At 44.0% G+C, this 14,291-nt stretch overlaps 1 protein-coding gene across 1 annotated transcript; it reads left to right on the forward strand.

Moving 5' to 3' along the window:
* The first annotated feature begins 5,082 nt into the window (after nucleotides 1–5,082).
* LOC117851511 (pyruvate dehydrogenase E1 component subunit alpha-2, mitochondrial) lies at nucleotides 5,083–9,421 on the forward strand. The gene is made up of 8 exons (XM_034733337.2): nucleotides 5,083–6,097; nucleotides 6,223–6,302; nucleotides 6,714–6,791; nucleotides 7,695–7,790; nucleotides 7,894–7,965; nucleotides 8,133–8,186; nucleotides 8,410–8,475; nucleotides 9,041–9,421. Exons 1-8 carry the CDS (start codon nucleotides 5,398–5,400, stop codon nucleotides 9,083–9,085), a joined length of 1,191 nt encoding a protein of 396 aa, XP_034589228.1. The 5' UTR covers nucleotides 5,083–5,397; the 3' UTR covers nucleotides 9,086–9,421.
* The last annotated feature ends 4,870 nt before the right edge of the window (nucleotides 9,422–14,291 follow it).

Genomic DNA, 14,291 nt, shown 5'->3' on the forward strand with positions numbered 1-14,291 from the left:
TGAGGTTGCTACAATAATTAATTAATCTTAGTGGTTTTTAATACAAAGAGCCATATAGCCAAAGTTATGGATAATATAATTTTTCATTCTCTGGTAAAGTTTCATAATTTTTTGATGAGTGGTTTAGTAGACAAATTCTATAGTCTGAATTGAAATGAAGTTTGCTTTGTAAATAAAAATATTTTGACCAATGAAAGTGATTCTCCCTTCTCTGTAGTTTCTGAAAATGTATTTATTTACTAGCATTGCTTTTGTAGATTAAAAGTTAAAAAAAGAGAAGTGTTGTTCCTCTTGTAGGATGATTGTGGTTTTGCTGTTTTTGTCTTTCTTGTATGTTTAAGGGTTCAGACATAGGAGCGATATGCCTATTGTTCGTATGTTTGTAGTTTCTGAAGATGTATTTATTTACTAGCATTGCTTTTGTAGATTAAAAGTTACAAAAAAGAGAAGTGTGGTTACTCTTGTAGGATGATTGTGGTTTTGCTGTTTTTGGTCTTTCTTGTATGTTTAAGGGTTCAGACATAGGAGAGATATGCCTATTGTTCGTATGTTTGTAGTTTCTGAAGATGTATTTATTTACTAGCATTGCTTTTGTAGATTAAAAGTTACAAAAAAGAGAAGTGTGGTTACTCTTGTAGGATGATTGTGGTTTTGCTGTTTTTGGTCTTTCTTGTATGTTTAAGGGTTCAGACATAGGAGCGATATGCCTATTGTTCGTATGTTTGTTTGAATTGTATGTACTGAGTTCATGATGCTAAACATGTGGTATTGCTCTAAATCGTGCCTAGTGCCGTTTGCATCATCACTTTGAGGCAAGTAAACGTAGCAGTGGTTTTGCTACAGCTTTAACTTGTTGTTTGTTCTGCTATTCTAATAAATTCAGAAACCTAACAAAGAAATAATCCTTCACTAAAGAATAAAGATTATATGATTTGTTAAATTACTTTCTATAATAATACTTGTGGTTGTTTACTCCATCATGAGGTAAGAGGTATGTTTATGTACGTGGTTGTATGTGGCATAAGTGGTAAACTTACTTGCAGTTGCACCATATCATTTCATCATATTGCATTGCACATCATTCGTGGATGTCACCACTTGCTGGCCGTGACCGTACTGGTACAACATTGTACGTTGCCCGAGGAGGGGTACGATGCAGCTTCATACCTTGTTGGGTATGGAGGCAGTGGACATGGCATTTGTATTGCATTTGCACTCATTGTGGTTTATATATTTGAATATTATGCATCGACATGGAAGTGAATATGAGGTCTTGATCATCTAAAGAAAAGATGCGGTCGTGGTTAATTCATTTTTTTCATATGAGGATGACTTTCACAATGATTCAGTTTATCTTAATTTATCATGTATCTATGTTTAAATTCATGAATAATGAACTCGTAGTTTAAATAACATGTTAAAGCAGTTTGCTTGTTGAGATTTATTCTCGCACCCCTTTTATCATTCTAGGTGCTTGAGTGGATGTTTTGCTTGAAGGGATGGGATTAGCTAGACGTCTTCACATCTTTGCCACTTTCTATTTATAATAATGATGATACATTTGTCTTGCTGTAATGAATATAGAGTAGATCTTGTGGTGATCATTTGTGGTTTCTTAATAATGAGTGTGGCTGACCTTTGTTAATTGTTGTCTTGTTAGGTTGCTCATTAAATGCTAGTGTGTGGTTTACCTTTATATATCATGTATGTTATTGCTTCTGCATTTTACTCTGTTTATAGGGTTGCTGCTGAGTTTTTGTACTCCAGTGCGTGAGAAGGGTCCTTTAGTGACATCTTGGGCTTTGTAGCGCCTGGGGTGTTACAACTTAACAATTTCAGATTTAACCTACATGCCAAAAATCTTGGCAACAATAGCTGAATTTCGCAACAACGCAACGTATGTAAACACGTCGAGACCGGCTCGACAAGGAGAGTTAGCATTTACTTCCTCCGTCCCAAAGCAAGTGTTTGTTTAGAAAATTTCAGACACATTAGTAGTAGTGAGAAGTGAACATATTGCCCCTAATTACTCATATTAGTTGAGGTTGATGCATGTGTGTTGGAACAAGAGAAATAGCACCAATTGATCATTTAATTGGCTTCATACACTTGTCCATACTTTTTTTATTGGTACGAGTATTGTTTTAATTAAATGAGGTTCACTAGGAACTGAAATAACACAAAGTACAAAATTTAAAGGCTAAAAAAATATTTATTTTGGGAGGGGGAGTACGGAGTAGCAAACGGTGGGCTGTGGCGAGCGGGGCACTCTTGTCATTTGGAAATGCTTAGCCCCGTGACCTGTCACGTACTCACGTCCCGCGCCGAAAGCATATTCCAGTGCACTTGGCACAAAACAGGTCGCGTCGCGAGCGAGCCGTGTTCGCGAGCAGGGAGGAATGGAGCACCGTGACAGTGGCGTCGAATGCCACGAAAACGTATTGAATTAAATATGCTCAGATTTCTTTGGGAAGGGTGATATCTTTTTCTTTTTCCTGAAAGAAGTCGGCGTCCAACAGCTATCTCTATCTTTAAGGTCAAACTTGCAAATCTTGCGTCACTCCGTCCGCCCCAACTACCCTGGCTGCTTCCGCGGAGAGCCATTTTAATATTGCGCGTACGGTACGACACTTATCGCCTTGGCTGCTCGGCATACCGAGAAGATATGTTCAAGCCCCAACTGCCCTCATCCCACAGACAAAATCACAAAAATGATATCATCTTCTCATGGAGACTACACATCGGATCATCTTGCCTCGAATAGATGTGACACGTCCAATTCAAATCGGGATGTGCAAATCGAAGAAGCAATTCATCCAAAGTTCCAAACAAGAGAGCAAAAGCTATCCAAAGCAGCAGAACCTGTGATCGGAAACAACACCCTTTTTTTTTTGAGATTAAAAACAACACCATTAATCACCTTCTCACAGCTGGAGAAAAAAAAAAGAACCACACGAACACCGCGGTCGGCGCTGGGGAATTGGGATGTGCTATCTGGGCAAATCAGGTTGAATGTAAACGGGCCCGATCGGAATGAAAGCCCAGCAGGCAGCTACTAGACTACTACTGCGATGAATTGACGGCTGGGCCACCAACGTTAGATTGACAGGTGTTTGTGCCTGTGACTTCTCCGGATGTTAAAAGATTTAGATTATCAACTTGAGGCTGCAAAATCATCCGGCCACTAAAACAGGCCATCTAGTTGCTAATTGTAATCATAGAAAATAACGCATCATCAAAATAGAATAAGAAAATAGAATAATGTTGAGTGACGTTGAATTAAAAGCTTATAAAAAAAGCTTATATCACAAATTATTGTAAGGGCTTATTTGCATCACCATAAGATTATAACTTTAGTTTGGTTGAAAATCAAAATGGTGATATTATTACAATGGTGATGGAGGAAGAAAATAAATTTATAAACAGCCCCTTTACTGAAAACGAAGTAAAAGAAGCAGTGTTTCAAATGGAGCACAACAAGTCCTCAGACCCAAATAGTCCATTTGTGAGGGTTTATTATACTGGTTTTGGCTTTGGCTCCACCCATTTTGCACAAAATAAGGTACGGTACCGTGAAAATCATTTAGCAAAACAAAACGAAATTAACTGGAAATCAGGTGAAACAATTTTTTTTTGCATCACCGATGAAATCGTTTTCGGAGAAACCCTCTTAAGGAAAGACCCATAAGAGTTGCAAATATTTTATATCAAACCATCACGTCGAGTTACGAAAACCATACTTATTTTTGTCACTGCCTCAAGTGTAAAAATTAAGCAAGAAGGGGTGCAAGTGCATGAGCCTATGAGTTTCTCCAAATAGGGTGCAAGTCTATTAAATCCAAAGTCTGTGTAGGGGCATATGCCCCCACTAGAACCTTTCGCGATTTTGGCTATCACCGGAGGATGGTTATTGATACTAGACATCAACTCGCACTTTTAGGAGCTTGAGGGTGGTAGTGTTGGAGCACAACAAGACTGTAATACTAAACTAAAATACTAAATTCAATGAGCCTGTGGAGTACACATGATGCAATGTCGACTGAGCAAGGTTGGACCAACATACATATATTCTTTTATCCTTTGCAAAATTCCGTTGGTTCCATTTTTTATTTTTATATATGTAGATAAGCGAGTTCGCGGTGCTTCTTTCTCGTTAGTTGACTTTGCTGATTACGTTATAATACGAGTTTTAAAAATCACATGTTTATCTTTTTCTTTAACGTAATTTCTCGTGTTATTATGTGTGGAAAACTCGAAAAATAAAGAAAAGGGACGTCGTTCGTAGTCGTAGTGGGAAAATAAATTCTAGCCCTGTTTTAGGTCCAGATCACAGGGCCTAAAAGTTTTAATAGTGCGGTCCAGAAGTTTGAAGCAGGCTCGGCATGTGTTTGCTCTCCACGCCTATTGGATCGGCCTGTTTACTGCGGCCCAGTACAGCCGGGCGGGCCCTTCTACCATGCATGTCGTCGCCCAAACATATAAAGTGGCCTGTCGGATGGGCCTGGCTCATCCTGCCATCTCGATCATCATCGCGTAGTCAAAAAAGGAAAGCGCAGTCCGCGTGCTCGCTACTCATCCCTCCTCCGTAGCCCTCGTCCAATTGTACGAGCTTTATACGAGCTTTAGTACCTAACTTTAACCACTCCTTCGATGATCAGACTCTTAGCACATAACTTATATATATTCATCATCCTCATTTAATCTTTTAAATTAGACTATTCTCCTCTCTCTTCTATTAGAATATGAGGAAATATTTTATACAGTGATCTGTCGTCGCACGGTTAGTCCGTGATCTGGAAACTCACGACAGCGACAGGTGTTCGTACGTCTGGAAACGACTGCTGGCCGCGGCCAACGGAACACGCCCGTGTGCCCCAGCTACGGCTGCCAGGTCGCTTTACCGGCGAGCCACCACCCACCTGTGCGCGACGCCTGCTTTGTTTAGTGGTAATAAAAAGAGTCGCGACTCACAAGTAGGTCTTGTCTTTTCCGTGCGCAAGGTGTCCAGCGTTGCGCTCAAAGAGATCGCCGGCGCCCGTCCGTCACCCTTCTTCGTTTTCTGGTGAGCTCACCATCCGGAGAAGCCGCGACCAGGTTCTGAGTCGACACGGCACGCGCCCGCCCTGTTCGTCGCGCGACGCCACGACGCCCACGCGCCAAGCGCAACCAAGCACCACGCGTCCACCGCCACCCCACCATTTCGGCCCAACACGGCCCCCGCTCTTCCATCCCGGCGGCTCGAGGCTTCCGGCCGTGGCCTCGGCCCTCTCCTCCCAAACCATCGCAGAATCCTATGCTCTTTCCGAAGAACCCAGAACGCTAGAATCCTCTGCTCTGCTCTGCTCTGCTCAGCTGCGTGCGTGCACCCGTTACCGCCACCCGGCACGCCGCCGCGCCATGGCCGCGGCCATTCTCCGCCGCCTCAGCCCCACCCCCGCTGGCAGCCCGCGCGTGTCCCCGCTACCGCTACCACCCCTCTTCGCCCGCGGGGTCTCCGACTCCACGGACCCGATCACCGTGGAGACCTCGGTGCCCTTCAAGTCCCACCTCGTGGAGCCTCCCTCCCGCTCCGCCACCACCTCGGCCCGCGAGCTCCTCTCCTTCTTCCGCGACATGTCCCTCATGCGCCGCTTCGAGATCGCGGCGGACTCCCTCTACAAGGCCAAGCTCATCCGGGGCTTCTGCCACCTCTACGACGGGCAGGAGGCCGTCGCCGTGGGCATGGAGGCCGCCATCACCCGCGCCGACGCCATCATCACCGCTTACCGCGACCACTGCGCCTACCTCGCCCGCGGCGGGGACCCCGTCTCCGCCTTCGCCGAGCTCATGGGCCGCCGCGACGGCTGCTCCAGGGGGAAGGGGGGATCCATGCACTTCTACAAGCGCGACGCCAACTTCTTCGGAGGGCATGGCATCGTCGGTGCGCAGGTGCCGCTCGGCTGCGGCATCGCCTTCGCGCAGAGGTACAGGAAGGAGGGCACCGTCACCTTCGACCTCTACGGTGACGGCGCCGCCAACCAGGGGCAGCTCTTCGAGGTGCTCAACATGGCCGCGCTCTGGAAGCTGCCGGTCATATTGGTCTGCGAGAACAACCACTGTGAGTTAAATTCTCTTGCGTTACCACTTACCAAGTGTGGTTGTGCTGTAATCATACTGTTCTTCGATCGGTGTGGTTCCAAAATTGGAATTGGAGTGATTTCGGTCAGTACCTGATTTGTGCAGATGGAATGGGGACTGCAGAGTGGAAGGCATCCAAGAGCCCAGCTTACTACAAGCGCGGGGACTATGTGCCTGGGTTGAAGGTAAAAAGTCTTTGTCGGTTTGGTTTATTGCAGAGTTGATGTGCAATTGTGCATAGCAACTAGCAAGTGAACTGAATAGTATTCATTGGTTTTGTAATGCAAATTTGGTCGTGCTGTGTTTAGTGTTCAATTATTTGACTGTAATACTGTTGGGTTCAATCTGAACGCATAAATTATAGGATGACACTCGTGGTAGTTTTCGCTTTTTCAGAACTAACAGCACTCTGATTTTTTGTACCTTCTAAGGCTTGATCGTTTACATTGAACGACCAGTCGAGGTGGATTTTAATTTGAAATCCCCTGGTTCAGCAAAGTCTGCAAATTGGAAAGCTGATTTAAGTTGGTCTTAATATCTGTTATCCGAGCAATCGAGTTAATGCTGGGCACTGAGATGACTTGTGTTTGGTGCAGGTTGATGGAATGGATGTTCTTGCAGTGAAGCAGGCTTGCAAATTTGCCAAAGATCATGTCCTCGAAAATGGACCGATTGTAAGTATTTCAGAAATAGCTCTGATTTCTGTCATTTGGATTATGTGAATTCATGCACATCATGGAGCACCTAATTCATTACATACGGGGGTTAGGCTGGAATAAGTTACTAGTGTTTCATTAATGGTCATGCTACTGCATACAGGATGCATAGAGCCATAGACTGCAAGGAAAAAGAAAAAAATGCTGGAAATCTTTTTCAATGGCAGATACACACATCTTTCTGCCTACTAGCTTGACCATTGTTTGCCCCCCCCCCCCCCCCCCCCCCCCCCCCCCCCCCCTGTTTTCCAGAATGCAAACTTACTTCTTTTTAGACCAAATTCAATCTTACTTATGAAATGTGTAAATACTATGTTTGGTGGACCCGTTTTCTTATTATCTGATATGCAATCAGAAGTACCCTTAGAATACTACTCGAATTCAATTTTAGTGTTTTTCCCTTTTGAGACTAACTTCAGTGTTTCTGTGGAAACATTTCAACTGAATGTCAGGTGTTTGCTTTGCTTTTACCCTTTCATCTTGAGTTCAGTTCTCGTTAACGGGGTTTTCTTTGCAGGCATATGTTACCACAATGCAGGCTTGCTTTTGTTTTCCACGTGTTTATTTTTATGTTCCATTCAACTACATGCAACTTTGTGTTTAATGATATTCACTGCAAACTTTGGAGTAGTTAGTACTTACTCCTAGAAGCATGTTTTGTCTGGTTTTCTTGTGTTGGTATCGTCCATTTTAGGTCCATGTTACTTTTCTTGAGTGGACATGCTTTGGAAATATATTGTCAGTTACTGATTCTTCTGGTTTCAAATGTGCTATCAGGCTTATTGAAGTCTATTTTATAATATTTTTCAATAAACATGTTGGTTACTTGGTTACCATGGTTCCGTTCATTTGTTATTTTAGATTCTTGAGATGGACACCTATAGATACCATGGGCACTCTATGTCAGATCCAGGTAGCACCTACCGCACTAGGGATGAGATTGCAGGGATAAGACAGGTTAGGATGGCTATTTTATTGTCTCACCACTTGGAAAATATGTTTCTCTAAGAACAGACATTCTGAATGATTTATTTGTGTCATGAACTCATGATACCAACAGGAGCGTGATCCAATCGAAAGGGTTAGGAAGCTCATGTTGGCCCATGACTTCGCCACGGCCCAAGAGCTAAAGGTATCATTTGGATTGTTAAGACTACAAACATACAACACAAGCTTTTCTTTAGACGACATGGGGGAAAATGTATCACGAAAGCACATGGCCTTGAATATACTTGGCAGATAGAATAAAATTTGAATTGTGCATAAAAATCATTAACACCATCTATTCTTTCTTGCTAGGACATGGAAAAGGAGATAAGGAAGCAAGTTGACGCAGCCATTGCCAAAGCAAAGGTCCGAGTCTCTGCTAAACTCGTTCCCGGTCCACACGTCCCTCATTTATTCGAACTAATTCTGTTTGGTTGAACATGTTTTATGTCTACACGTCCCTCATTTATTCGAACCAATTCTGCATATGAGCTAAAATTCTGTTTGGTTGAACATGTTTTATGTCTACACGTCCCTCATTTATTCGAACCAATTCTGCATATGAGCTAATGGGAATTCATATGTGCAGGAGAGTCCAATGCCCGATCCGTCTGAGCTCTTCACAAACGTTTATGTCAACGACTGTGGTTGGGAGGTAAGTAGGTATTAAGGGTTAATTCATTCAGGATCCCAAACCTGCGCACTTAAGCAGTTTTCCATGCCTGCAAATTGCATAGGTCATGTGAACTGTCCTTTTTGAAGCATAAAAACCAACTTGTGACTATTAACATAAACTACACTTAAATTCAAAAACCTGTTGCATGCTTAGACCCCACTTTGGTTCTCCGAATTGGGCCAATAGCTGAATTGGAATTGGCCCCAGATGAACAAGTAGGCTACTGTTGATGCGGAGAACTAGCTTACTGTGTGCCCTCGCTGCGAATAGTGGTGGTAATGATCATGACCTTCATGCATCCTTCACAATTCAACTCAGCCCTATCTATTTTTAGTTCAAAATCATATAATATTATTGTCCGATTCTTATTGAACCCGATCCTTAAATTTGCTAGGATAAATTAGAGGGTCCTTTACCACCCTAGCTGCAAAGTGCAAACCTTACTGCTTGCAGTAGGTTAGCCTGCAGGGCTGCAGGTGACACAACGTTCCGATTTCCGAACCGGATGTTCTATGCTGATTAATGATCTTTTTCCGTGACGCAGTCCTTTGGAGTAGACAGGAAGGTGCTGAGGACTGTTCTTCCGTAGGCTGGCGAACAAGAAAAAAAAACACTAATACGGTGTGTACGAGGAGAGATACCAGACCAGCGAATACAGGCGAAGAATCCTCAGTGTTGCTATGCGTTTCCTCTCTGGCACGAAATAAGTTTTTGTGTGCGTGGGTGTATAGATTTGCATCCAATTGCAGAATTGCTGGATTCTGTTTCTGCCGCAGTGGTTTCCTGTGGGCCCCTGTTTTTTTTTTTTTACTGTTGCCTCTGCACGGTGGGTGAGTTGTAACAATGTGCAGCTGAAATTTACTCAGGTTCCCGTGCGATGTGGATGTGTTCATCTCCTGCGCTAATGTATTGTGTTCACAGATTCCTTCTTTACTGAAAGATACTAACAGTTGGGGAAAAAACCGGGAAGCTGAGTTTTTTTTTTTTTTTTGCGTTTTTAACCCCCAACCCCAACTGTAGAGGAAGTTAAATGGGCCAGTTGTTGTGTAGCTATGAATGAACTCTCACTGTGTGGTCTTTATTGGGCTGGGCCGCGTGCCTCATAAAATTCAGGCCCAAAGTGCCGTGCCTTCTCATCGTTTTTGTATTTCTTCCATTCGCCGTGCAATCGAGCTTGTAGCCTTGTACTGCTGCCTACGAATAATGGGGGTAGAAGAAGACACGAAGTTTATTGAGATCAGCGTGCGGTCCCGCAGCACAGGGCTAGAGTAATCCGTAATCTAGTCCCATGCGGCTACCACCTGCCCACAGGCCAACTCCCAGCGTCGCCAAAACCTGACGACGAATGAGCAGGAATGCAGGATAAAGATGAGCCCACGCAGCGCAGGGAAGTAGCCGTTGGTGAGCAGGATCCGCCGCCGCTGCCGCCGCCGCAGCCGCCCTCCTCCAGATCGCTCCGTTCAAACCCTACAGGCTACTACTGTACAGCCTAGGAGGGGTTTCCAGGCGCGACGAGGCTGAAAACAAGAAAAGACATTAACTGCCACTGGGCAGTGGTCCAAGAGAGGAACATGCGCTCACGCCCGTGTCGCTGTCAGCACAGCTCGGAGACAGCCGGACAGAATCGCTGTGGCGCGCCGCCCGGCCCCGTAACCGTCCGACGTCGACGCGCCCGCCCGCTCACTGTTGCGTGCGCCAGCGTCGCCGCCCCCGGCTCCCTCCAGCTGCCCGGCCGAGTCCTGTGCGGCGACGAGGGATGAGAGGGCCGGGACACGGAACGCGGGCGGGACCTGTGCTCCGGTCTCCGGAGACCGGACCAGAGAGCGATCCCGCCGTCGCGTTGCTATCCCCCGGGTCCAGAGCGGATGCCGAGCGAGACCGCCAGGGACACGACCGATTCTCTCCTCCGTGGACACCATGGGTCAAAAACACGGTCCCTTGCCGGTGGACACAAGAAGTCAGTTAGTAGTCATCAGCCAAGGCCCAAGGCTCCGTGCACGCGGCGGAGGTCGTCGCGACCGTCGCTGCCTGGGCGTGCGCGACGCGTAGGCGCGCGTGCTGACTGCTCCAAAGGCTCGGGTTTTGCTTACCAGCGCTTGAATTCGCTTTCGCGTCCACCGGCCGGCTGCTTCTGCGTTCCGGGATGAACGTTCCAGAAGAAGCATCAGAGGACGACCGCTTTTCGCGAGAGCGACGTGGGCTTTTCCCCCGTCGCACGGACACCTGGAGCCAACCAGAAGAGCTCGAATTATGCTTCTTCCTTTAGAGCAAAAAACGGGAACTGGTTCTTGTTGGAATTGTGGAGGAATAATCAGTATGGGTACGACCGTACGAGTAGCAAATTTGTGTATATAGGAGCATAATTGTGTCTTCCAGGCAAACGAAACTTGGGCACCATACCAAGCCTCTGTTACAAGTGATACCATTGGTGTTGTGGGGGATAACATTAACGCCCCCTTTCCAAAGTTTTGCGATCAGACTGTCTGTGCGGCGCGACACAAGTAAAGCTAGTGTGCCCTGTTAGGTTGGGTACTCAACCCTATGCCCACCAAACGTAACCCGCATTCCACCTCTTGCATGCCAAGATTGCACTCATCATGCATAAACTGGCTCCATTAGAAAAATTCAAAAAACTATAGAAAAAAAAACCTAAAACATGAAGTTTTCATGGTACAAAAAAAGAATTAAAAGCTTCTCGCATCCAGCTACGACGCTTGAAAAGGCCCTCGTCCATTGATTTCTAAGACAAGGTCTCATGAAGGAATTCATACATCCATATGGATAGATGTGCATACATCTGGATGTGTTTTTATCAACACCATGGAATTGAGACCAACATTAAACCAGATTTAGCACTTATGGTTTACGCTGTGTTTTTTTTAGAATCAGCATGGGAGGCCCTACCCCTATTTTTATTTACATTTTACAAAGTCCAAGGCTCAAAGAAAAAGAGTTAAACTATATGAGACTACTTAGCCGAAGTTTTAGCTTAACTCCTAGAGATGGCTTGGCCAACCATCTTAACTTCCTCCACGAAGTTGGATTTCCATGTTACGAAGGACAGAACACCCCCATCAAAGACTATTTTATTCTTGTGACACCACAAGGTCCAACATGCCACAATTACCACTTCTCTGAAGATGGGAGACCCAAATAATTGCCTAGCTTGGATGATCATATCTAAAGGTTGAAGTGAAAAGTCCCATTGGACACCCAATAAATCCAACACGCTTGACTGAATGGACAATCAAAGAAAATATGGGCTATCGATTCATCTATATTTTCCACACAGAGGACACATGCGTAGCTACCAAGATGCATATGCTTCCTTCTTAGCAAATTCCTTGTGTTCAGCCTATCACTTAGTAGCACCCAAAAGAAAAATTTGTGCTTATTGAGTGCTCTTGATTTTCACATCCATTTGAAGAGGAGTGAGGCTGGGAGAGTACCTCTGAGGCTTTTATATGCTTGCTTGCTAGTAAAGCTGTTTGAGCCCCCAGATGTATGACCAAACATCATCAAAGTTTGGATTGAGATCAGCATGTTGCAAAAGGTCTTGAAGCTCAGTCCACTTATCAGATGCTTGCTGTGAGAGAGGCAACCAGAACTTCCTGCTCATTTCCAGTGACATAAATTTTGAGATGGTTATATTCTGCTTCCTTGTGAAAGAGAAAAGCTGGGGAAATCTCCATTTGAGAATACCCAGGTCCCAAAGGTCATTCCAGAAAGACACAGTGTCTCCCTTATGAGCATTGCAGCTTCCCATCATAAAGAAATTCTGTGCTAAGGACATAATGTCTCTCCACCAAAATGAACCAACATTCTTCCTTTCATGAGGTGGAACATGAGATTTATACAGGCACCTCCATGTAAGGTGCACCCAGGGCAAATCAGCTTTATTGTAAAATTTGTGCAGGAACTTAAGTAGCAGAGCAGTGTTGTGAGATCTTAGGTTAATAATGCCCAATCCACCATCCTCTTTGCTTCTGCATGCTTGTTTCCAAGCAACTAAATGCCCTCCTTTCTTTATAATATCACCACCATGCCAGAGCACATGTTTCCTGTACTTATCAACTTGTTCCAAAATTTCAGTTGGGATTTTCAGTGCACACATATAGAAGGTTGGCATCGAGGAGTACACCGAATTGACCAGAATTAGGGCGTGTTTAGTAGGGATCCAGATTCTCGAAGAAACATTTTGGATCCAGATTATGTCATGAAACGTTTCTCAGGAGAAACAGAATCACCTACTGAAATTGTTTGGCTACTGTCTGGATTCGGATTATGAAAAGAAAAGAATATGGTTGAATTGACCAACATACCCTTAGACATCTGATACTTTTTCTTGAGTAACACAAAGGGAGAAACAAAACGTGTAGAGAATATTGGTGGTAGTAATTTAACCCATTAAGCAACTATTGGACCACACAAAATATTCTGTAACATGGTTTACAAAAGGGTACAAACATCATCAAAACATATCCAAATTGGCCTTTACAACCATTATCAAAATACAACGAAATTGGGCTATGGTCTAGATTGCATTATGGCTTTGGCAAGACCATCAAGAAATATGTCCATATTAATATCATTAGCATCAGATGTTGAAGCATTAGATGAATTTTGAGAGGGTTGATGTCTTTCATATCTTCGAGGTATTATAGGAATATAATCTGGATCCTGATCGCACCTTCAGAAATGCTTGTCAAGTGCATGATTTTCACAAATGAAGGTATGGAGCTACTATCCACAATCATCTTTTGTTTGCACATTGGATAACTAGACATCCTAAGAAGAATCCTCCACTTCATCTTCCATACACCAAAGGTGAGCTCAACAACATTACGAAGACTTGAGTGCAAATAGTTGAATACCTCTTGTTTACCAGTAGGAGCTTCGCCTCTTCTGAAATTAGGAACATCATATCTTTGCCCTTTGTAAGGTGATAAGCAACCCGGTCTGTTTGGGTATCCAGCGTTAACAACATAGTATTTCCTTAAATGCATACATAAGAAGTCAATAGAAATCATAAATAATGCAAAGAACCAAAGGCATGAAAAGGAAGAATGAGTGAATATTACCAATTGGAGGATGTGGAAAGGTTTCCTTGTCATGCTCTATGGCATGATAGAGCACACTTGTATCATGCATGGAACCTGACTGTCCAATAGATGCATATCTGAAACGCATATCAAAATCAACGACTCCCATAACATTTTGAGTCGGTGTCCCTGATCTGCCAATGTATCTAACATAATCTCGTGAAGATGGTGTAGCTAAGATGTGTGTTCCATCAATGGCTCCAATACAATCCTTGAAATGTAGCCACATCCTTTGATCAGCACTAATCCTACTATGCACATTGGAGAAGTTACAATCTTAAGGCCTTATGTAATCCTTGCACATCCTAATTATACACTGCAGGACCTCATCAAACTTCCTACGGATTGTCTCTCCTCAATGCTTGAAAGTATTTTGCACTGAACTATTTGATCTTTTGACCACAAATACACAGGAAGATGGCTAGTGACTCCATTGAGCTCATATGAATAGATGACTGGAGACCGTAATCACTTACCAAAAGGTCATGCAATCTAATAAAAAGATTTTCATTCATCTGGAACATCCTATGACTTTCTCCATGTGTGTTTAGTGTTTCCATAACCCATCCATATCCACTCAGTTATGAGGTCCTTGGTGCATTCTTGTCATGATAGTTCATGTAATACTTGTGCAAAAGCGAGATTGTAGAAAATATGTTATTCTGCAACTCTAGGTGTTGACATATGATTTGT

The sequence above is a fragment of the Setaria viridis genome, chromosome 4 (genome assembly GCF_005286985.2).
Source record: "Setaria viridis chromosome 4, Setaria_viridis_v4.0, whole genome shotgun sequence".
NCBI lineage: Eukaryota > Viridiplantae > Streptophyta > Magnoliopsida > Poales > Poaceae > Setaria > Setaria viridis.